At 44.2% G+C, this 24,160-nt stretch overlaps 1 protein-coding gene across 1 annotated transcript in view; it reads left to right on the forward strand.

The window, feature by feature from the left end:
* The first annotated feature begins 1,150 nt into the window (after positions 1 to 1,150).
* Positions 1,151 to 24,160, forward strand: part of AGBL1 (AGBL carboxypeptidase 1) — an 844,803-nt gene continuing 821,793 nt past the window's right edge. The window contains exons 1-2 of the mRNA XM_052659506.1: positions 1,151 to 1,170; positions 1,415 to 1,495. Coding sequence (XP_052515466.1) covers positions 1,159 to 1,170; positions 1,415 to 1,495 — 93 coding nt within the window. The 5' untranslated portion in view covers positions 1,151 to 1,158. The remainder of the gene's footprint in view (positions 1,171 to 1,414; positions 1,496 to 24,160) is intronic.

Consider the following 24,160-nt stretch of genomic DNA (forward strand, 5'->3'; position numbering starts at 1 on the left):
TTTCACACGTGCAAGTTGTGCTTGGAGCTTGCTGGATGGAGATTGGAGACAAAAGCTGTCAGGCATCAAACCCACGGGCTCTTTGTGGCCATGTCATCAATGGGGTCAGAAATGGGGCTTCCTGAACGTTTACTCCTCTAGTAATGTTGTCAATCAGCTGTGGATCCCCTGGGGATCTTGTGAAAATGCAGCTTCTGATTCAGGAGCTCTGGGGTGGGGTCTAACAAGCCACCGAGTGATGACCCGACCACACGCTGAGAAGTCAATATCCAATGGACCATAAGACACGTGGGTGTTGACATGGTGGGGCAGGGTTTAGGTGGCCAACTAGCCACTAAAACTCTTGACACATTCTGAGCAGAAGACATAGAGAGAAGTGATGGATCCTGCGTTGGTCTGGAGGAAACCAGCCACCAGGGCATCTACTCTCCCTGAGGCAGGGGACAGGGCTCCCAGCCCACATCGTATGACTTTGATCAATGCATTTGCAGAAGCAAGAGGCAGGATGGTGTAATGGCTCCTGCTCGTGGTTTGGTGCCAGTTCACCTTGGCAGGTTGGGCAAACACTCCTAAGCTCTGTTCCTGTGGCCCAGAGTTTTCTCTGTGCCTGAGTTTTCTCATTTGTAAAAGGGAGATGCAATCATACTATCGCCCGGTGCTAGTGCTAAAGAATCTGCCTGCCAGTGCGGGAGACACGGTTTTGATCCTTGGGTTGGGAAGATCCCCTGGAGTAGGAAATGGCAACCCGCTCAAGTATGCTTGCCTAGAAACTTCCATGGACAGAGGAGCCTGGGGGGCTACAGTCCGTGGGGTTGGAAAGAGTCGGACACGACTGAGTGTGCACTGTCACTGTAGGGTCACTGTGAAAGCTGCAGATTATATAAGGGACTCGGTTGATAAAAAACGACCCGGAGTAGTTCTTTTCCTTCTCAGCCAGAGCTCCAGTCCCTCAGCCTGGGACCTCAGGGGGCCCTGGGCTTCTGTGCCCTGCAAGGCCACGGTTGTGTAAGCGTTCTCGGGTCTCTTGTTACCCAGGAGCCGGCAACAGACCAAAATAAAGTTGAGGGGGGGACCGGCGGGGAGGGCCGAGTGAGCCTCTGTAGGGAGTCTGACCAGGTCAGCTGGGAATGCCTGTCAGCCGTCCAGGGTGGCTCCTGCATGGGCCTGGAGGTGGGTGAGTGACTCACGCCGGGGGCCCTCTCTACCCCTATGCCCAAGTGCTCCTCCCCTCCCGGGCCGGGGCTCACCTAATCCCCGCAGTGGGTGTCGGGGGGCACCCGCACCTGGGCCGAGGGCTAGGGTTGCAGTGTGCTCACATCACACTCGGCAGTGTGCAGCTGAGGCCCTCTCCCCGGGCAGCGAGGTCAGCTTGGCAGACATTGCCTCTCCAGCCCTGATCTGAATCTGGCCGCAGGCAGCCGATTCCCCCGGACTCGACGAGGTGATGGCCGAACAAGAAGCCAGTGGGCTGCAGGTCCTACTGCACACGCTCCAGGTAGGCAAGAGGCCGAGGGCCGCCCAAGCTAGCCAGCCGGATCTTTGCCGCGCTGGGCCTGCTTGGGAGCCGGGGCTCTCCCCGCAGTCTGTTCTGGCCCTAGTGGCCTGGTTTGCTAACCAGCAGTAACACCCGAGTCAGCAGCAGCTCTCACCTTGAGGCTGACCTAAATGATGCTCTGGTGTTTAAATATTAAACCTGACTGTGTTGATGAGTGTGCTGCTTAAATTATTGAACCTGGTGGGATTAGAGGCTCGGGCTAAAAGATCCAGGTTTGCTCGAGATGAGAAAGATGGAAAAAAAGGCTGTTTGGCAAATGCATGCCTGTTTAACTTCTCCCTGAGCAGGACAGTAGACCCCGGGGTGGGGGCGGGTGTATAGAGAAGGAGGAAGGGGGGCATCAGGGAAGACCACTCCTCTGGGCTTCTGTTGAATGGCCATTACCAGGTTCCCAGAGAGTGGTCCTCATCAGAATCACCTAGGATGCCTGCTCACAGTGCATCTTCTCAGTGGGATCTGCCAGAAGGAATTACTGTCACCAGGGGCAGGGGCCTGGGAATCTGCCTTGCCTCCTATGTGAGTCTATTCACTCCTAATTTTGAGATTTCTTCTCCCAGGGCATGGTTTTGCTATCTTATCTGCAGACTAGAAACTCCCAGAGGGTGTTAAAAAAAATGCAGATACCCACCCACCCAAATTCAGATTTAACTGATCTGGGGAGTAAACTGAGTATTGGATCTTTGAAACCCTCCCCTCCCAGGTGGTCTCAAAGAGCAACTAAAGTCAGTGAATCACTGCTCTGTAGACTTGGGTAGATGCTTGCACTTAGCTGGATGCAGGGAACGGCAGCCCTCAAAGGGGCCCAAGAGATCTTCTACTCCAGGATTCTAAACCTGAACTTTATGGACAGGTGGCACAAGAGAATGGGCTTCAGGGACTCCATGACCCCCACGCACGGATTTAGAATGTAAATGTTTTGCACTTATTTCTTCCCAGCTTTGAAAAGTTTCGTTTTCCTTGGATTCTTGAGAAAAGCTATATTCCTAAATATAGATTTAGAGTTTGAGCAAACTCTGGGAGATAGTGAAGGCCAGGGAAGCCTGGTGTGCTGCAGTTCTTGGGGCTCTCAAAGAGTCGGACATGACTTAGCGACTGAACAAAATATCCCCAGAAATTTGAAGAACCGGGAAATCCAACCTTCCAGTGCACAGTTAAAGCAACTGAGTTTCAGAAGAGAAATAGCTTCCCAAGGTCATGTAACCACTTAATAGGGGAGCTGGGACTAGCACCAGAGACCTTCAGTGTCCCGTGGACCAAGTGTCTTTGACTCATTCTATCCGGTGCAACAAACGCAAGAATGCATCTGGGTTGGGAGTGTTGGCGGTGGGAGTGGGCCTGAAAACAAATTTGCAGTTGGCCTGGAAGTCACTGCAGGATAAACTCAATCTCCTGTCTTTCTACTGTGGGGATTTCTGATTGATATTTAGAATGATTGTTCCGGATTCTCAATCATCAAAGATAGACTGAATTAAATTCATTATACCCTATGTGTGCTAAGTCACTTTAGTTGTGTCCAACCCTTCATGACCCTATGGACTATAGCCCACCAGGCTCCTCTGTCCATGGGATTTCTCCAGGCAAGAATATTGGAGTGGGGCCATGGTCTCCTCCAGGGGTTCTTCCCTACCCAGGGATCCAACCTGTATCCCTTGCATTGCAGGTGGATTCTTTACCACTGAGCCACTGGGGAAGCCCTTAGTATGCCCTGCTTATTCCCAATTAACCAAAACAGTAAAATAATCGGAACATGTTTGCCCTGTGCACTTCAGTTGATCTCAGAATCTGGTGGTAGAATTGACTTGGGTTCCTGGCAGAGCCCTGAGTCAGCCCTCTCTCCAGGTGTCTGCCAGAGTCTGGTTTCAGTCTTGAGGGTAGAAGTTAGAACTCTGGCATATTAAAAAAAACAAAAAAAGGAGAGTGAGAACCCAGAACAGATATTCATGGAATAATGTTTCCTGATGAGTCTCCTGCCCCTCCTCATTCCCATCGCCATGGACTAGACCCTGAACAGTTTCTGAAAAGAGCTTAGCTGCTGTGTTTTTCATGGAGGGTCTCAGAGGTCTTAGGGGTTCAAGCCAGTCCTCCTTGTGCACAAAAGTGACCGAAGGGTTTGTACCACTTCTCATACCTCTGCAGAAAACAGCGGTTATGTCTGAGTAGAATGTGAGTTCTCCAAGTCTTTCAGAAGCACCCAGACCATTGCCAAGGGAAGAAGAAAGAGAGACCAGATGGCCAGAAAGACAAAGCACAGGGGTGACCATGTCCCCATGATATGATGGGGACTTCTGCCTCCTCGGGCAACTATGGCAAAATCAGCTAGATCATTAAGAAATATGGGTTCTCCAGGGACTGCCTTGGTAGTTCAGTGGCTAAGACTCCAGCCTCCCAATGCAGGGGACCCGTTTGATCCCTAGTCAGGGAACTGGATCCTGCATGTTGCAGTGAAGACCTAGCACAGCCAAATAAATACATATAAAAAAAATATCAGTGTTCTACCTGTTACTTTTCCCTCTACAACTGGGAAAGGGCTAAGTGCTTTTTTTCCTACCCCAGTTTCAACACAGATTTATCTCTGCCCTGAAAGGCTGAGAATCGGATTTCTACCCAGACATTTTCCAAGTGCCTGACTTTTACCGTATGAGTTGAGACAGAAAATCACGAGATTGACTCACGAGGGCCTGGGTGAAGGGGAGGCGCCACAGAACGCAGGTGCGAGAGACAGGAAGAACTGGCTTCTGCCCCATTCCTGGCACTTACCATCTGTACACCCTCAGGCAAGCCCCTCAACCTCTCTGAGCCTTCATTTCTAGATCTGTAAAAGTTGGGGGGGGGGGCAATAAAATTTTCCTCAGCCCTTTGTGCCAGGATTAAGAGAACCCATTGGAAAAGTCCTTATAAGCTATAATCAGCAGTTCAAGTGACTCTGGTTTCTATAATTTCCCCAGCTGAGGACACAGTGGAGAGGCTGGGAACATTTGCCTAGGCTTTTCATCATCCCGCTCTGCTTATTTCCTGGATGGGCTCCAGAACCCTTGGAAAAAAAGGAAGGTGTCTCGTCCATCCTGCTCTCGTTTCTCTGTGTGTTTTGAGCTAATGGGGAAGATGGGGAGCTGCTGCGGTAACAGGATGTGGGCGCCAGGCCAGTCCCAAAGCTGGGAGTCCTCACCCGGCGATGTCCCACAGGATGCCAACTTTGACACACTTTGAGCTGTGGTATGGGCACATTTTTTGCTATTTGCATTTGCACTTTATTATTTGATATTATAGCTGCTCAGACTGAATGCCAGGTCTGCATCTTGGCCGAAAGGTGCATAGTGAAGCTCCTTTGCTTGACTTGGGCTCTGGTATCTATTATGGATTGCGAATGAGGTTGCTGCATGTGTGGTTTCTGGTCTTGGGTGAGCATCAGATTCAGATAATAGAAAGCCTGGAGGAGGTGGCAACTGCACTTTTCCCTTGGACTTCTTCCTTTGAGGATTATTTCTGAGACAACAGGTGATTTCAGCCTCTGGGCTGCAAAGAGGGGATGGATGGAAAAATGATGACTGATACGTTTCATTCATAGCACTTGGGGGTTTTGTTTCTAAAACATATGTTTAAAAAATTCTAGAATTCTCCGCAGAGGATGTAGAAATTTCCATCTATCGTACATCCATAGGACCAGGTGTGGCGGAAACTGAGGTTTCCCCTTGGACATCAACAGAAGGGTTTGGAAAAATCATGACATGAAGTTTCCTTTTAGATAGTAAGCATCGTGTCTTCCCTGAATATCCAGTCAGGAGGAGTCTCTTCTCCCAAATTCCTTACCATGGCATTCATTACATACAAACTTGCTCTACAAGTATTTTTATCTTCCCATTGTTCATCTAGAACATTGTATTTTCATTGAAAAATGGGTCAACTTTCAGCAGAAGAAATTGGTGCAGTTAAGAGGGTAATGAGGGTCCCCAGGGATCTTTCTCATGGCAGCAAAATGTGGAGAGTATTCAGTATTTGCTATGACACTGAATTTGATTAAAACGGAAAATCTGAGAAGGGGAAGAGAGGAGATTGATATGGGAGTCTGCTCAAATGCTTGAGTCTTGAGTGGCAAGCTTCAGATCTAATCATGCCCTTGGCAATGGCTGCTTATCCATAAAGGTAGATGATGGGGACTCCAGGACATTCAGCCAAGGTAACAGTGGTACAGATCTTTGGATGGGGACATTAGCCATGACTGTATCTCTGCTTTTTACTGCCAAGTAATATGATGTGTAGGCGTCCCTGGTGTCTCAACAGGTAAAGAGCTCGCCTGCCAATAGGAGATGCAAGAGACTCAGGTTTGATCTCCGGGCCTGGAAGATCTGGAGGAGGGCATGGCAACCCACTCCAGTATTCTTGCCTGGAGAATCCCATGGACATAGGAGTCTGGCAGGCTACAGTCTACGGGATGGTGAAGAGTTGGATATGACTAGGTGTGCAAGCACGCGTGCATGCACGCCCTGTGATGTGTTACACACAACCTCCCCATCACTGACCTGACTTTTATCCTGGTCCTCTTCTTATCCATCCCTTCCCTTTAGCCCTTTCTTGTCACTTAACTCAAACTTGCATCTCATCCCATCCTGAGCCACTGTGCATCTCTAATCCCCCTCCAGGGGGAAGGTCAGAGATGGATTATGGCTCAGGGATTGGTGAAGTTTCACTGTTTAAACTTTTTTTTTTTAATTTGAAAGGAACAAAAGTTATTTTAGAGGCAGAGTTCAGTGTCCTTGTGTCAAAACAGTTCTGATAACATGGCATTAAAAGGGCCAGTGCATGCTAAGTCACTCAGTCGTGTCCACCTCTTTGTATCCCATGGACAGAGGAGCTTGGTAGGCTGCAGTCCATGGGATTCTCCAGGCAAGAACACTAGAGTGGGTTGCCATGGCCTCCTCCAGGGGATTTTCCCAACCCAGGGGTCGAATGTGCATCTCTTACCTCTCTTTCATTGGCAGGCAGGTTTGTTACCACCAGTGAGTTGAGTCCAAAAGTCCCATCCTCACTTCTGTAATTGAGAGCTCCCCGCCGCACTCCCACTGAACCCAGACTCTGGATCCAACTTCCTCCCTGAGCATCTACCTCCCCAAGGCAGCAGGCGAGGGACAGAAGGCCTGCATGGCTTTGAGGTGTAATTGAAAATTTGCCCTTGCTGCTGACATGTTGACGGTAATGGCTAACAGAGAGACCCATGTTTATTCCACAACTGGCAACTTTTACTGGCAACATCGCTCCACAATTTACTCAGTTACCAGAATTGGAACCCCTCTTATGAAAGTCAAACACAGTCTGGGTTTGAGTTCTGGGAGCTCGGAAAGCATGCAACCAAGGAAGAGAAGTTGGTCTGGGTGACTGATCACTGTACCACACCTGTAAGTGTGGGGGAAGGCAGCTATGAATCAAACAGACAAGGTGCTTCTTCATATTTCAGAAATAGGCACTTGGAAATGCATCCTCTTGGGTGTGAGTTCCATATCCTTTTGCCAGACCTGAAATGAAGGAATTTGAAGGTATGTGGGATCTGTGCTTTTTCACAAAGAGAATACTGCATGGTTCCTTCAAAGCAAGGGTTCTGCAAATCAGGTTCTTGAGAGAGAAAAGGATGTGTAGGGTGAAGGAGAAATCAATTTCAGAGATGCCATGAGTACAAGAATGAGGAGAACAAACGGTGTGGAAGAAGACAGAGCATTCTGGGTCCTCTACACCTTGCCCTAACTTGCTTCATTCATATTTGTTAGTTGAAAATAGCTTGAGATGCTTTGCACTGTAGTTGTTGTTCAGTTGTTAAGTTGTGTCCAACTCTTTGTGACCCCATGGACTGCAGCACACCAGGCATCCCTGTCCTTCACTATCTCCCAGAGTTTGCTCAGACTCATGTTACGTCAGTGATGCCATCCAACCATCTCATCCTGTCACCCCCTTCTCCTCTGCCTTCAATCTTTCCCAGCATCAGGGTCTTTTGAAATGAGTCGGTCCTTTGCATCAGGTGACAAAGTATTGGAGCTTCAGCATCAGTCCTTTCAATGGATATCCATGGTTGATTTCATTTAGGATTGACAGGTTTGATCTCCTGGCTGTCCAGTGCTTTTGAATTGTGGTGCTGGAGAAGACTCTTGCATGGAGAGACATTGTCAAATTCAGGTTTTTATGTGTCTATTTCCTCTATTTGGTCCCTTGAATTATAATAGTTAAAATAATAATGAACATTTATTAAACAGTTTCTACATGTAAGAAGCTGTGCAAAGTCCTTTGCAGGCACCGTCTCATTTAATCCTTACAACAACCCTGTGAGTCGGGTGGCATTAGTGTCTGCACTGTAGAGCTCTCAAAGGGAAGGTTGGAGATGTTAATATACTTCTCATAGTCACGCGGTGAGTGAGTGGCAGAGCTGGAATCTGAGCAGAGGGAATCTGACATGAGTGGATGTGTCCTTGCCAGGTGTATTAGCTTCCTGAGGAGAAACAGGCCCATTGCGAAGATTCAGAACAGATTTCCTCAGGTGGTAGGTGTCTGCGGAGGAGAAAGGAGACGCCCCACCTCCCTTTGGCAAAACAGCAGCTGTGCCCACAGTCCTGGCAGGACTGGCCTCGAGGGCAGAGAACAGGTGCCTAGAGTGGGTGTCTGCAAACTTCGAAGGGTCTAACACAAAGCTTTTAGGCTTCTCAGGCCACACGATCTTCGTCACAGTTGTTCAGCCCTGCCACTGTAGTTATAGACGGCATTGGAAAGAATGGGCGCTCTTGCCGTAAGATTTGTGTACAAAAACCAGGGAATGGGCTGGCCTTGGCTGTTGTGATAGACGGTGGACCCCTGGCTGGAGGTCCTTTGGGCCCAAGCAGGGTGGAGGTGAGGGTGGGAGAGGGGACAGACAGCGAGAGGTGGAGCATCAGGGGCCTGTTGGACTGTCTGCTGCCAAGTGGGAACTTCCTTTATGTGCGTGGACGTTCCTCCTCAACTTCCAGGCCGCCCTCCTTGCAAAGGCAGCACAGAAATGATGCTCTGAGTTCCTCTGGGGGCAAGTCTTACAGAACCTGAAACACACACTTCAGAATGTCATTTCCTGCTGCTGCTGCCTCCAGTTTTTTAAGTACCAGTGGAGACAGTCATTGTGTCTATTAATCCTCCAAGGAGAGCTTTCAGGGCATTTTAGCAGCACTTAACATAAATACCGCTGGTTTGATCCCTGGGTCAGGAACATCCCTTGGAGGAGGGCATGGCAGCCCACTCCAGTATTCTTGCATGAAGAATCCCTTGGACAGAAGAGCCTGGCAGGCTACAGTCCATGGAGTCACACAGAGTTGGACATGACTGAAGCTGACTCAGCACATTGCACCGGTGTAATAGGTGATGGTCTTGCAGATATGTTTGGATTCAACAGCACTTCCAGCACAAGGCATGTTCAGTTAAGCACTTCTTAGACTGGTTTCTACAGAACACCAATGAGATGGGATGCCAATGAGTGTTCCATTCACAAAAGTTCTTGTTGACAGATGGATTGGAAATGTCGGGGTAAATAAACTTATTAGAATTGCTTACTGGAAGATAATCAATCTTTTGAAAGCTTTTCAAACACTTGTGTCCTACAGCTCTCAGTTTAAATGCCTTTTCCTTGGAGAGGAATACTCTGACACCCCAGTGTTCCTGACAGCCCAATGAACTGGGCTCTGAGTCCCATCTCCCTAGTTTGACTTTGCGTAGAACTTGCCGCTTCCTGATGCTTGTCTGTGCCTTCTCTCCCTTCCTCCACCAGAGCGGAGATGTCATCTGTCTTGTTCACCTTTATCCCTACTACCTAAAGCACTCTTTAGGACATAGTAGGCACTCAATAAATCTTTGTTGATTGAATAATAAGATGAATGTGTGTGATAAATTATCAAGTTGGGGATATAATATATAGCATTTCTATATCATCTTCAGTTCAGTTCAGTTGCTCAGTTGTGTCCGACTCTTTGTGACCCCCTGAATTGCAGCATGCCAGGCCTCCCTGTCTATCACCAACTCCCAGAGTCCACCTAAACCCATGTGCCTTGAGTTGGTGATGCCATCCAACCATCTCATCCTCTGTTGTTCCCTTCTCCTCCTGCCCCCAATCTTTCCCAGCATCAGAGTCTTTACAAATGAGTCAGTTCTTCACATCAGGTGGCCAAAGTATTGGTTTCAGCTTCAACATCAGTCCTTCCAATGAACACCTTTAGGATGGACTGGTTGGATCTCCTTGCAGTCCAAGGGACTCTCAAGAGTCTTCTCCAACATCACAGTTCAAAAATCATCTTAGAGATGGGATTTTTAAAAACTTTTATTTTGTATTGGAGTATAGCCAATTAACAGTATTGTGAGTTTCAGGTGGACCGCAAAGGGACTCTGCTGTATATATACATGTATCCATTCTCCCCCAGACTCCCCTGCCATTTTCAGGCTGCTGCATAACATTGAGCAGAGTTCCATGTGCTATGCAATAGGTCCTTGCTGGTTATCCATTTTAAACATAGCAATGTGTACCTATTGACCCCAAACTCCCTAATTTTCCCTTCCCCCAGAGATGCAATAATTTTTTTATAGCAAATGCCCACCAGTATTCCATCCCACAGAACATTAGATGTTTCTTTCTTTCTTTCTGGCTGAACCACCTGGCATGTGAAATCTTAGTTTCCTGACCACGGGTCAAACCTGAAACTTCCTGCAATGAGGGAGACCCAGGTTTGATCCCTGGGTCGGGAAGATCCCTTGGAGAAGGGAACGGCAACCCACTCCAGTATTCTCACCTGGAGAATTCCATGGACAGAGGAGCCATGAGGTCTCACAGAGTCAGACATGACTGAACAACTAACATTTTCACTTTTCTTTCAGTTTCCCTGTGGTGAAAGCCCAGTCTTAATGACTGGCCACCAGGGAAGTCCCTCACAGGACATTACGAATCCATGGAACACGTCTGGGAAACAATGGCTGTAGACCCAGGCCATGTTATATCACTGCTTTGAGGTCTTTGAGGGTTGAATTTCTCCAAATCTGGAAGCTGACTTCTGGCATGTTGAAACATTTTTAACCCAAGTTGATATGAAGTTAGTACTGTTGGAGACCTAGGGTCATTCCTCTACTTGGTGAATTCTACTAGCTGATGACTATCCAACCTGTCTGTAGGCCTTGAGTGGACATGACTTCTAATCCTTACTTGATTGGGAAGGAGGATATAAGTGACAGATGTGGAGGTTTAGAAAAAAGGTTCTTCCCAGAAGCTCATGAGAGCCATTCTGCTTCTGATCAGGAGGCCAAATGGTGATAAGTATGGCATTAGGTTTCAGATGAAAGGCAGGGTCAGATTTCAGAGTCAGGCTATCTGATGAAACTTTCCCTAGGGCACTTGGAGAGACAGCAGCTTCTTCAGTAAATGGTCAGTAATGAATTCTCCCTCTAACCTTAAAAAATCCCAAACCCAATGTGTGTTAACATCTCTATCTTTGGATCCCACCCATCAGTACAGCCCAATGCCCGACATGTCTGGCCCATAAGCACCCTTATCCTACCCCTCTTAAAACTCAAATTAATCCCCAAACCCCATGACAATGCAGATATTTTTTTACATATCACAATAGGTAGATTAAGAAGAGGCTATAAGAAAATCCTGTTTTCTCCTTTACCTTCATTATTAAATCATAAAATATATATTACATGTCCTAAAGGAAAAGAAATTCCCCAAATGATAGCTAAAATTTTAGACGAAGGAAGAGGCTAAAATGATATTTGAAAAGGTATTATTTGAAAATGGACATTAAAATTCAAGAAGTGTTTTTGCCATGAGCTGCTCACACTTGTTGAACACTTACTATGTGCCAGGCTAAGCATTTGACATGTGTTATCTCATGTAGTCGTCACAGTGATCCTATGTGGTAGGTCTGACTGTTATCTCCGTTTATAGATGAGGAACCCAAGGTGCTCAAGGTCACACAGCCTTTAAGTAGAGGGTGAGGATGTGAACTCAGGCACAGTCTGACTTTAGTTTGCTTACTGCTCATTGCTATTAGGCACCAGGCTGCAGAGTTTCTTTCCCTCTTACCTGCCCTTTTCACCACTAAATGTTTTTTTCCCTGATTAAAGAAAGTAATAAAAGCTCATGATTATAAAATTTTAATTAAAATACAGATATAAAGTTTAGGGAGTAAAAATCATCCCCTCAAATCCTTCTCTCTAAGACAACCACACAAGGGTCTGCTGTGTATTCTTTTTGTGTTTGCATATACATAGCGATATGTGTATTTGTATAACTATGCCTATGGGTGTGGATCATTTTAGCACACTATTATTCAATTTCCTTTTCCTACATATCAGCATAACTGTACATCTTTCAAGTCAGCATGTATGACGCAACTCAATCTTTTGTGATAGTTGCATAGAACTTTATTATATGGATATACTATAGCTTAAATAGAAGTACATTTTCTTCTAGTGTTTCACTTAAATTTGACTTGCTTTCTGTTTTGTTTTTATTTTTGATGTTGTGTTACATTTTAATCATCAACTTTATCAAAATTTTCAAACTTTCCTTTCATGAATTTTTTTGGCCATGAAACATTTCCCCCAGGATCTGTTATACGTAGTGATGTTTGACTTTAACGCCATGCCATTCCCTTTCTTGTAGGTCTCGTTGCTTTCACAGGGCTTCTCTGCCATACCACACTTCACCAGGATGTGGCAACAGTAAACAAATTTATCTCCTTAAAATTTCTTTTACTGGAAGATGCCAGTTCTGTAACATCTGATAGAGCTCTGCTTGATAATATTTGAAAATTTTGCATTTGACATAAATGTTTATGTAAGATAAACACGTGTAGGTTCCTTGGCTGGGCTTCAGGTGGCCAGAGTTGATTTTGGACCCAGCCACTGTCTTTCTGTTTGCCTAGAGCCCCTGGGCCAGCATCCTCTGTTTTGTTTTCAGACTTAAGTGCTAGGAGGCGTGCCCAGAAAATATCATCTGTTTCCTTGGTATTTTACGGCTCTCTTGTTAATGGTTCATTCATGTATTAAATGCTTCCCTTGTGCCAGAGGCTGTGCTAGGTAGTGGGTGGCAAGGTTCAAGAATCTTATTAGTCAGACACTTTCCTACTGAAATTCTTCCAAATGTTAATGACTAATGTCAGGAAGAAAGAGATCCGAATACTGCAGTCACACCTGCCCTCCTTTCCTCCACGGACCATTTTATTCTGTGGTGACTGGCTGAGAACACAGTATTATCATTACCCCGAGTCCCTGGGGGAAGATCTGAAGGTTCAGCAGCTGTAACACGTTTAGCTACTCCTATGTACTAATGTTAATTCGTATGTGGTCATTTAAAAAAAAAAACTGTGGGATCATAATTGTAAACCTTTTCATTCCTTTTTTTTCCTCTTCCAGTGAGTAGGGTGTCACAGATGCCCCTCTTTGTTTGGCTGCTCCCTGCAGAATCTAGGATCTTATTTCCCTGGCCAGGGGTTGAACCCGTGCTTCCTGCAGTGGAGTCTCAGTCTCTGGACCACCAGGGGAGTTCCAGTTTCCTTTTTGGTGCCATGAAAGCTAAAGGACACTTTCCCCAGCTAAATGCACACACCAACTTTTGTGAACAATTTCAGTGTAATAAGCTACACCATAAAGTTTCACTGTCTCAGGGTATCTACTTGGGTTTTTTTTTTTTCTTTTTGCATGGAATGGAGCTTTTTAAGGCTGGAATAGTAGAAGTCAGTTCTTGTCACATAAAGCAAACCCCACATATCTGTCCTGTTGTAACTTATCTTTTATGCCTCTAACCTGGGCACAATAAATTCTTTTTCTGTGAAATAATAAATTACCATACTTTGCAAGCCACATATTATATCTGTTTACTGTATGAAATAATGTATGCATTGATTTGCGGGCAGGGAAAAAGACTCTAATGTATGTTTTCTAGACTTTGAATCAGATTCAGTTTTGCTTACCAAGTTTCTATTCAGAAGAGAAGAATGTACTCTTTGTTTTCCCTCTTTGGACTTGACTGAATTTATTTTATTTTATTTATTTTTAATTGGAGGATAATTGCTTTGCAATGTTGTGTCAGCTTCTGCTGTAGAGCAACATGAACCAGCTATAAGTATACACATGTCCCCTCCCTCTTGAATCTTCCTGCTCCCCCAGCCCCATCCCACCCCTCTAGGTTGTCACAGGGCACTGGGCTGGGCTGAACTCCTTGTGTTACGTATCAGCTTTCCACTGGCTATCTGTTTTACCCGTGGTAATGCATATGTTCCAATGCTACTCTCTCAATTCATCCCACACTCTCCTTCCCCTGCTGTGTTTACAAGTCTATTCTCTATGTCTGTGTCTTTCTTTATTCCTGCCCTGCAAAAAGGTTCATCAGTACCATTTTCTAGAGTCCATATATATGCGCAAATATATGATATTTGTGTTTATCTTTCTGACTTACTTCACTTTGTGTAACAGTCTCTAGGTTCATCTACCTCAGTTCAAACTGACTCAAATTCATTCCTTTTTGTGGCTGAGTAATATTCCATTGTATATATGCACCATGACTTCTTTATCTATTCGTCTGTTGATGGATATCTAGGTTGCTTCCATGCTCTGACTATTCTAAGTAGCACTGCAATGAACATTGGGGTACGTGTGCTTTTTGGTTTTCTCAGGTATATGCCCAGTAGTGGGATATACAGTAAGGAATCAGGCAGTAAAGAAAACTGCCTGCAATGTGGGAGACCTGAGTTCAATCCCTGGGTCAGGAGAATCCCCTGGGAGAAGGAAATGGCTACCCACTCCAGTATTCTTGCCTGGGGAATTCCATAGACAGAAGAACCTGGTGGGCTACAGTCCATGGGGTCACAAAGTGTCAGACATGACTGAGTGACTAAAAACAGCAACAACAAAGTGGTAGTTTTATTCCTAGTTTTTAAAGGCCTCTCCACACTATGCTCCATAGTGGCTGCATCAATTTAGATTCCCACCAACAGCACATGTTTTCTCCACATCCTCTTCAGCAATTATTGCTTGTGGATTTCTGATGATGGCTATTCTGATTGGTGTGAAATGATACCTCATTGTAGTTCTGATTTGCATTTCTCTAATAATGACTGATGTTGAGCATCTTCTTGTGTTTACTGACCATCTTTCTTCTTTGGAGAAATGTCTGTTTAGGTCTTCTGCCCAGTTTTTGATTGGATTGTTTGTTTTTCTTATATTGAGCTGCATGAGCTAATAAAGTATTTTTATCTCCACATTCCAACTTTGTCTTGAACATCTTTCATATCTGATCTATACTTGTGAAAATTATAAGTACTTTTGATGGATCAACTGTTATTTTTCAAAGAAAGCTTCTTTTGATAAATTGTATAGATGATACTTCCCTTTCTCTTCTGAAGTAGTATCTAAGAATTTGTACCTCTCTCTTAAATCATCCATGCTTTGCTTTGTCATGAGTTGTTCTTTATTTTTCAATAGACTTTTACTGGGTAGGGAGAATCCCAAAATAAATATGACATGGTCCTTGTCCTCCCAGAACTCACTGTATCGAGAGGAACTAGACAGACATCTGAGATTCTCCTGAAAATTACAGACCCTTTCTTTAGATAATCATACATATGCAATTTAACTAAGCATTTAAATCTTAGATTTGCCCACAGTTTGAATATGAACCTATGCCATGTGATTGCTCAGTTTGACATATCAGCAAATAATTACAAAGTACTATTATAAATGAAAATATAGCAACATGCCCAGGGAATTCCCTGGCAGTCCAGTTGTCAGGACTCTGCTCTCACTGCCAAGGGCCTGGATTGAATACCAGGTCAGGGAACACAAACAGAGCATTGCATCCAAAAAACAAACAGACAATACCAAACCAAAAAATCACAAACAAACAAAAACAACATATGAAGTGTGTTATTCTGGAAGAAAAGAAATTTCAAACAATTTCCAGTTTCCTGCGACCTTCTCTTCCTGAGTAATAGATTGATTAGATAATTCAGACCAACCCTTGAGTTGGAGACAGTTAAAAAGACATATAAAACATAAATAATTTTTTTTTATAAAAAGCATCCATGTTCTAATGAACTAATGAACATTTAATGATCTGGAGTCAGAAGAGGTGGGAAATCCAGAGAGATGAGCGAAACTCTGGCATGTCTGCCCTTGAGGCATTTAGTATTTTGAAGGCATGGCTTGAAAAATTAAGCTGTATGTTCTATAGTCTTGCCTGTCTAGGAGAACAGGAGTTGGAATATAGGGCTTACCAAGAAGAGGCATCCTGGTAAACTGTTCTCTGCTTTTGGGCTGAGACCTGAAGGGATGCTCACTAGAAATAAAGGCGAGTCATACATAAACTAACCTTCACATTGAGCCATTCCTCAACCCACCTGGGTGGTCCAGAAAATCCTAAGACTTGAACAGGCAGTCTCAGATTCCTGGAGCTTCCAGGTGCCTGGGAGTAGCAAATTAAAATCCCCATCAGTGGAAGGAAATATCATACTGGGCTTTACATTAATTCTACAAATAATTTGGAAACCAGGGACAAGGGAAGATAAATCAATGTGAGTAACCACCAGCAGAAACAGGGAATTGTATTCAATATCCTGTGATAGACCATAATGGAAAAAAAATTTAAAAAGAATGTGTATATGTGTATAACTGAATCGCTTTGCTGTAGAGCAGAGATTGGTACAGCATTGTAAATCAACTGTACTTCAATTAAAAAAAAATTTTAAAAAAGGAATACAGGGTTTCTGTTGCACTCCAGAAATTAGAATTATCAGACACAGAATGTGAGAAAGCTTTGGTTATTATGTTCAGAGAGATTGAAGTCAAGTTTGAAAAATTTGGCCATGAACTATAATCAATATGTCATACAGCAGATTTAAAAGGAACCATATAGAAATTCTTGAACTGAAAAAATAAATAACCAAAACTAAGAACTTGATAGATTTAACTGTAGATTACACTGGGCTGAAGGAAAAATTGAAGACCAGGTCATAAGAAGCTATCTAGACTGAAGCATAAAAGGCAAAAGATTAAATATGCTATGCTGAAGGGCAGGTAAGAGATAGAGAAGGTTTAGCATGTATTAAAATTGGAGTTTTGGAAGGACAGAAGAGAATGAGACAGCAACAGTTTTTCAAGAAATCATGACAGAGTCCCATCCATTTAATATACTGCTTATTCCTTGGCAATAGGAGTATTCTTTCTCAAGTCTGTATTCCTGTAAGTACTTAGCATGACTTTATTAAATGTTGAGTTTGTTAGGTGAGGAAATGTCCCTATTATTTTCTTCATTTTATATTTTTGAAATTATGTCAGAAGTTCTTTTAAAATAGTATACTCTTTAAAACAATTCTATAAAATTACTGTCTGTTGTGGATATACATCCAAATATTGAAATTCCCGTATTTGCAGTTGTCACTTTAAAATTGAGAACTAAATTTATGATTGACATGACAGTTGAAGATTAAACTCTCATTTGCAAACTGATGATTCATTTTTGACCCTCCGAATCGTCTCAGACTCAGGTTGTGCTGTGCTTAGTCACCCAGTCATGTCTGACTCTTTGCGACCCCATGGACTGTAGCCTGCTAGGCTCCTTGGTCCGTGGGGACATCCAGGCAAGAATACTGGAGTGGGTTGCCATGCCCTCCTTCAGGGGATCTTCCCAACCCAGGGATCGAACCCAGGTCTCCCATATTGGCCACATTGTAGGCAGATTCTTTACTGTCTGAGCTACCAGGGAAGCCTCAAACTCATATATGATGATCATACTATGATTATACTCCATTTCCCTTCTTGCTTTTTAAGTTTGACAGCAGCCTTTGGAAATGAGTTATAAAATTGTAATCTGGTCACACCAATTAGTATATTACATTCACTTGTTGTTGTTCAGTAGCTAAGTCATGTCTGATTATTTGCGACCCCATGGACTACAGCATACTAGGCTCCCTGTCCTTTACTATCTCCTGGAATTTGCTCAAACTCATATCAGTTGAGTCAGTGATGCCATCCAACCATCTTATCCTCTGTTGTCTCCTTCACCTCCTGTCTTCAATCTTTTCCAGCATCAGGGTCCTTTCCAATGAGTTGGCCCTTGGCATCAGGTGGCCAAAGTATTGGAGCTTCAACTTCAGCATCAGTCCTTCCAGTGAATATTCAGGGTTGACTTCCTTTAGAATTGACTGGTTTGATCTCCTTGCTGTCCAAGGGACTCTCAGGAGTCTGCTCCAGCACCACATTGATGCAACGCATCAATTTTTCAGTGCTCAGTCTTCTTGATGGTCCAACTCTCACATCTGTACATGACCCCTGGAAAAACCATAGTATTCTCTTTAATGATATGGTATTCTGATAAGAAACTTCATTTATTCCCTTTAAAATAGAGAAGAAAGATGATGTCTTATAGGTTCTCTGGGAAACTGATTTTGAGACACAAATTTGCATTCTGGGAAATGTACCAGGGAGGGCCTCTGCTCCACGCGTGAAGGAAGGAAGGAAGTCTGGGCAGGGGGAGGGGATGAAGTGCAAAGTGGTCTCAACAAAGACTCAAGCTGATCCCAGCAGGGGTCCCAGAACTCAGATGGTCCTTGAGCAGTTGTTTCCTCCTGTGAGCAGGGGACTGGCCCTTTATGCCTCCTGCCGCCCACCACTGACCAGTCATTCGTGATAGGCTGCTTCTAAACAGGGGGCATGACCTTAGAGAGCTCTACTTGATGGTAGTTCCCAAAGCGGGGCCCAGGTGAGAGCTGTCAGTCACTGTCGTCATTATCTGCGATTGCCTGTGGTTGGGTGCGTGAGTGCCTCAGTCCCGAAGGGGAGACCCAAGAGGCACACCTGTAGCATCCACTACAGGTGATAACTGATAACACTGGGTATCAAAAAGCTTAGGTTCAAATCTTGGCTTTGGAATTTAGAACCATGCGGTCTTGGGCAAGCCATATAACTAACCCTCTGGGTCACAGTTTCCTCATCCTTTCTAAAGGAGTAGGAATGAGATCGTATTTTCCTCACAAAACAGTAGTTTGAATGTTACTTTCATGAGTTCTGTTTCATATTTTGAATCAACGATACTATTGTTTACTTGGCATGATTTATTTCAGTAAATTTATTCATTTTAAATTAATGTTACTTAAGGTGACACTTTATATATGACCATAAATATAGCAGTAGTGGAGTGAAGTGAAGTGAAAGTCACCCAGTCCTGTCCAACTCTTTGTGACCCCATGGACTATACAGTCCATGGAATTCTCCAGGCTCTTCTCCAGGGGATCTTCCCAACCCAGGAATTGAACCGGGGTCTCCTGCCTTGCAGGCAGATTCTTTGCCAGCTGAGCCACAAGGGAAGCCCAAGGATACTGGAGTGGGTAGCCTATCCCCTCTCCAGCGGATCTTCCTGACCCAGGAACTGACCTGGGGTCTCCTGCATTGCAGGTGGATTCTTTACCAACTAAGCTATCAGGGAAGCTATCATACTCAGTAAAAATAGAAAGTAGCCACAAAAATAAATATATTGAATTTTTTTCTTTAAAAATTTTTTTAGATTGGAGGATAATTGCACTTTACAATTTTGGTTGGTTTCTTCCGTACAACAATGTGAATCAACTATAAGTATACGTATTTTGCCTCTCTCCTGAGCCTCCCTCCCACTCCCCACCTCCATCGCACCCCTCTAGGTCATCAGAACATCAGGCTGTGTATAGACTCCCTGTTATATAGCTCTTCCTACTATATATTTTATACATGCAAGATGTGTAACTGCCATATGTAAACATATATTTAATATAAGCAATGTGGTGCTGCTAAAATCCAGCTAGACTCTTGCCTGTGGAGTCTCTGAGCTGAGGCCTTCTCTCTGCTCTCTAACATGTAAGTGTTAGCTGCTCAGTTGTGTCAGACTCTTTGTGACCCCATGGACTGTAGCCTGCCAGGCTTCTCTGTCCATGGAATTCTTCAGGCGAGAATACTGAAGTGGGTCACCATTCACTTCTTCAGGGGACCTTGTTGACTCAGGGATTGAACCTGGGTCTCTTGCATTGCAGGCAGATTCTTTATCAACTGAGACAACAAGGAAGCCACTGCTTTCTAAAAATATTAGCAACTGTTGGAGAAGAATGGGAAATATACTAATAACTAAGACTTTAACAGACATTTCTCCAAAGAAGAATAAGCATTTTACTGGAAATAAACATTTTTCTCTGAGTGATTCAGTGAAATTCAATGCTCTGTCTCTTGTGATGCCTAAATCCAGGTCATATACTCTCAGCAGAAGATTTGTGACCTTCCAAGAAAATACTGAATTAGGTAGCCTTTAGGGTGAAATTGTATTATTCCATGATTCTCTTCTTGTGGGAAAGGAATATTAAAAGAGCAGATATTTATGAGTTATACTTTTCTTAAGGTCATACATCTATTAGATTGAATACCAAGTGGAAGCTTGAGGAATTAAATTTATTGGCTAGGGTTCCTAAAATTATGAGCACACCGTATCTGAAATGTAGGCATGATGATCTCCAATCAGAATGCAATGCTTCAGCTCTCCTGATACCCCTGGGACAAAGAGCCTCTTGTAAATGGCAGACACTCCTTTCTCGAGTAGCTTAGCACAGCTCTGTGTGCTAATTGCTGCAGTCATGTCTGACTCTTTGCGATGCTATAGACCATAGCCCACCAGGCTCCTCTGTCCATGGGATTTCCCAGGCAAGAATACTGGAGTGGGTTGCCATGCCCTCCTCCAGGGGATCTTCCTGACCCAGGGATCGAACCTGCCTCTCCTGTGGCCCCTGCACTGTAGGTGGCTTCTTTACCACCTGAGCCTCCAGGGAGGGGGGAGCTACCCTACACCTAGTTCCTCTCCTCAGGAGAGGCTGATCTGAAGTATCACAGCACATGGTCCCCTTATCTGGAGATCACCATTTTCTTATTCAGTTGCTGTTTCCCTGCTGACGAGGAGTTAGCCAGTTTATCCCTGGACATTGACACATTAATAGGAGGGGCCTAGAAAATTCTACCTGTGATATCTTCCAGATATCAGGCCCTATACCGGGTTGTTCAAACCTACTGGCCTGCTTTCAGGGTCCTGCCACCTCTGCACATGCTGATCAGCATCAGGAGCAGAGATGGGAGCTTTCTCTGTATTTCAGCTGTATTCTAAGCTTACCTAGGGTTACTACTCACGATTCTTTATTCAGCAATGGTGATAGATAGTTCATCCTAATCTTGGCATCCATTCACCCCCAGATGTCAGGATTTGGCATCTCTTATTGACTTCACCTTTTGCAAAGAGCCAACTCACTGGAAAAGACCCTGATGCTGGGAAAAATTGAAGGCAAAGGGAGAAGGGAGTGGCAGAGGATAAGATGGTTGGAGGGCATCATCCACTCAATGGACATGATTTTGAGCAAACTCCAGGAGATAGTGAAGGACAGGGAAGCCTAGCATGCTGCAGTCCACGGGGTCACAGAGTCAAATACGACTTAGCGATTGAACACGACACAGTTTGAATTCAACTATACTGGCCAACAAGAGGATGGCTGGAATTCTATGTCTGTACCCATTTCCTCCATAAACAAGTGAGGAAAATTATCTGAAGGCATTCACCTTAGTGGGACCACCTCCTTCACTCAGTTAGTTCTACATTCTGAATATATTCCCAGAGAATTGAGACTATCAGGCCTTTTTTGCTTGTATCATAAGACAAATGTATATCCATATATAAATAACGATGATGATGATGACATTTATTATCTTAATATCAGAGGAGGAAGAAGACAAGTTGGAAGAGGAGGAGATGCAAGAAGAGGAGGGAAGCAGAGGGGAGAGGCCCTATAGCTCTTTACAACCTTTCAGCTTTTGAATACAAATGCTTCCATGTGATGAATTTATCTCTTACGTTTCATAGCTCAAGTGCGATTGAACAAACTAGTACGTCTTATTCTCTTCTGGACCAACCCCATCTTTGCTCTTTTTATGGCTCTTTCTATCTCTTCTTGGTAGAGAGTCAGTCCTCAGACCCCATTCAGGGAGGTCTGTTGAAGTGAGTTAGTTGTATATATACAGTTTTATTTGGTGTGACTATGAGTCACTCGGAGTGTCTGAAGTTAACGCTAGTATTTACAGAGTGGCCTGCCAACTCAGCCCTCTGTCTCTTCAGTTCTCTTCTGGGAATCCCTTTGTTCTTTGCTTCTAAATGTCTTGCTCCCCATGCTGTTATTTAATTCTGGAAACGGCACAGGAACCAAATTTAAATGATAATAATGTACAAATAAATATGTCTTTGACCCGATGTATGGATAACTTCCCTGGGACATTGCTGTGTTTGTCAATTGCTGGAATCTGCAGAGAGAATGGGATAGTTCACTCTGCAGTGAATTTGGTGCTTATGTTACATGTACTTGGCCTTTGTGAGATCTGGTTCAGTGAGATGTTTTCAGGAAAGCTAATTTCCCATTACTCAGGACAAAAACGTGCTTGGATGCATTCCAAGCCACCCATGGTTTTCATGCATGGTATGTTAGGGGTGCATGGAGATGAAACACTGATTCAATGCAGATGACCTCTGGTCCTGTCTTGAGCCCTGATCAGTGCTAGGAAACCTCCATTTAATCTGGGATAATAACTGTCTTTTTGGTTGACTCCAGTGATTGTCAACTAGGAATAATTTTGCCTCAGAGGGGACATTTGGCAATATCTGAAGACAACTTTGATTGTCACAGTTGTGGAAGATTTTACTGGTTAAACATCCTATAATGCTTTGCCTCCTAATGCTGTTAAATGTCCTACAACACACAGGATCCAGCCCCATCCAAAGAGTTTCCCAGTCTAAAAATGTCAACAATGCCAAGATTATAGCCTTGCTCTATTCAATCAGCCCTTTATTCATTTTACTAATTGAGGCTGATAGTGAAGATGGCGCAATACCAGACAGCACGGTGTAATTTGGTCCAAATAATACTTTCTCTGAGAAGGGTAGTGATGCTCTCCTTGTTAATTCTTGAATTTGCTTATGAAAGAATCCTGCTAGTGAATCTCAGGACAGGCATTTTCTCTCCAGACCCACCTCCTCCTCACTCCCACGGGCAGTGTGCTTCTGAGCCCTGAGAACCAGGTGGCAGTGATCAGTGCAACTTGCTTTGATGTCTTCCTGAGGCTGGAGGAACTGTTGAACTCTGTGAGTGACACATGCCTGGAGGCAAAGTGTATTATAATTCACAAATGGGAGAAGGAGACCAATTAGAGTTGATTAAAAATAGAACACACTGTGGGAAACATGTGGGGTCCAAAATCATTCAGGAAGCAAAGGTATGCTCGCCAAGATCTAGCTGTGCCAAAAATGAAGATGGCCAGGCTGCCCTATGATTTATGCGTGTGCATGTTAAGTAACTTCATTCGTGTCCAGCTGTTTGCAACCTTATGGACTGTAGTCCACCAGGCCCCTCGTCCATGGGATACTCCAGGCAAGAGTATTGGAGTGGGTTGCCATGCCTTCCTCCAGGGCATCTTCCTGACCCAGGGGTTGAACTCGCGTCTTGTAGGTCTCCTGCACTGGCAAGTAGGCACCTGGGAAGCCCCTATGGTTTACAGTTCATTATAAAATAGGCTTTTGATGATTTCGTGCAACTATAGGCTAATATAACTGTTCTGAGCTTGTTGAAGATAGGCTAGGCTAAGCCATGATGTTTGCTAGGTTAGGTGTATTTAATGCATTTTGCACTTCTGATGTTTTCAACTTAGAATTCCAGGATGTAACCCCATTTAAGTTGAGAATGATCTGTAGATGTCTGATGAATATTCATCCATCTTCCCCCACTGCTTCCTGTGGGTAGGAGCTCACAGGAGAAGATAAAATAGAAAGATTTTACAAAGAACCGTGGTCCTCTGTGATTTTTATACTGTTCTTACTTTTTCTGCATGATGGTTAGATTGTAGAGTGTAATTTTGATCTGCCAGTGAGGCCAGATGTTGAGTTTAACTCCAGAGAGAGTTGAAGTTCCATTCTAGTTCTGCTACTCATAAGCTGTGCGCTCCTACGCAAGTTATCTAGCTTCCTTAAACCTCGGTTCTCCCTTCCATGCGATGCAGAAAATGCTTTCTATCTGCTGTGAAAATGAAAGGTGATATCGTTTGTAAACCTACTAGCACAATTTTGGCGCATATAACAAATGGCCCCTGACTTACAGGGATTCGATTTGTGATTTTTCAGTGTTATGATGGTGTGGAAGCAATATGCATTTAGTAGCAACCCCACTTTGAATCTGGATCTTTTCCTGCCTAGTGATGTGTGATATGATACTCTCTCTTGATGCTGGACAGCACGCATGCACCTTAGCTCCCAGTCTCCTTGTCAGCCACATCATCATTGAGGAGGTAACACCAGGTACACTGACAATCATTCTGAGCCCAGATAACCATGCTGTTTACACTTTCAATAAAATAGTCAATAAATTAGATGAGCTGTTAAACACTGTATTATAAAATAAGCTTTCTATGATTTTGCCCAAGTGTAGGCTAATGCAAGTGTTCTGAGCATGTTGAAGGGAGGCGAGGCTAAGCTATGGAGTTCGACACAAACTCCAGGAGATAGTGAAGGACAGAGGAGCCTGG

This window comes from Budorcas taxicolor, chromosome 21, assembly GCF_023091745.1.
Source record: "Budorcas taxicolor isolate Tak-1 chromosome 21, Takin1.1, whole genome shotgun sequence".
In the NCBI taxonomy this organism is placed as follows: Eukaryota; Metazoa; Chordata; class Mammalia; order Artiodactyla; family Bovidae; genus Budorcas; species Budorcas taxicolor.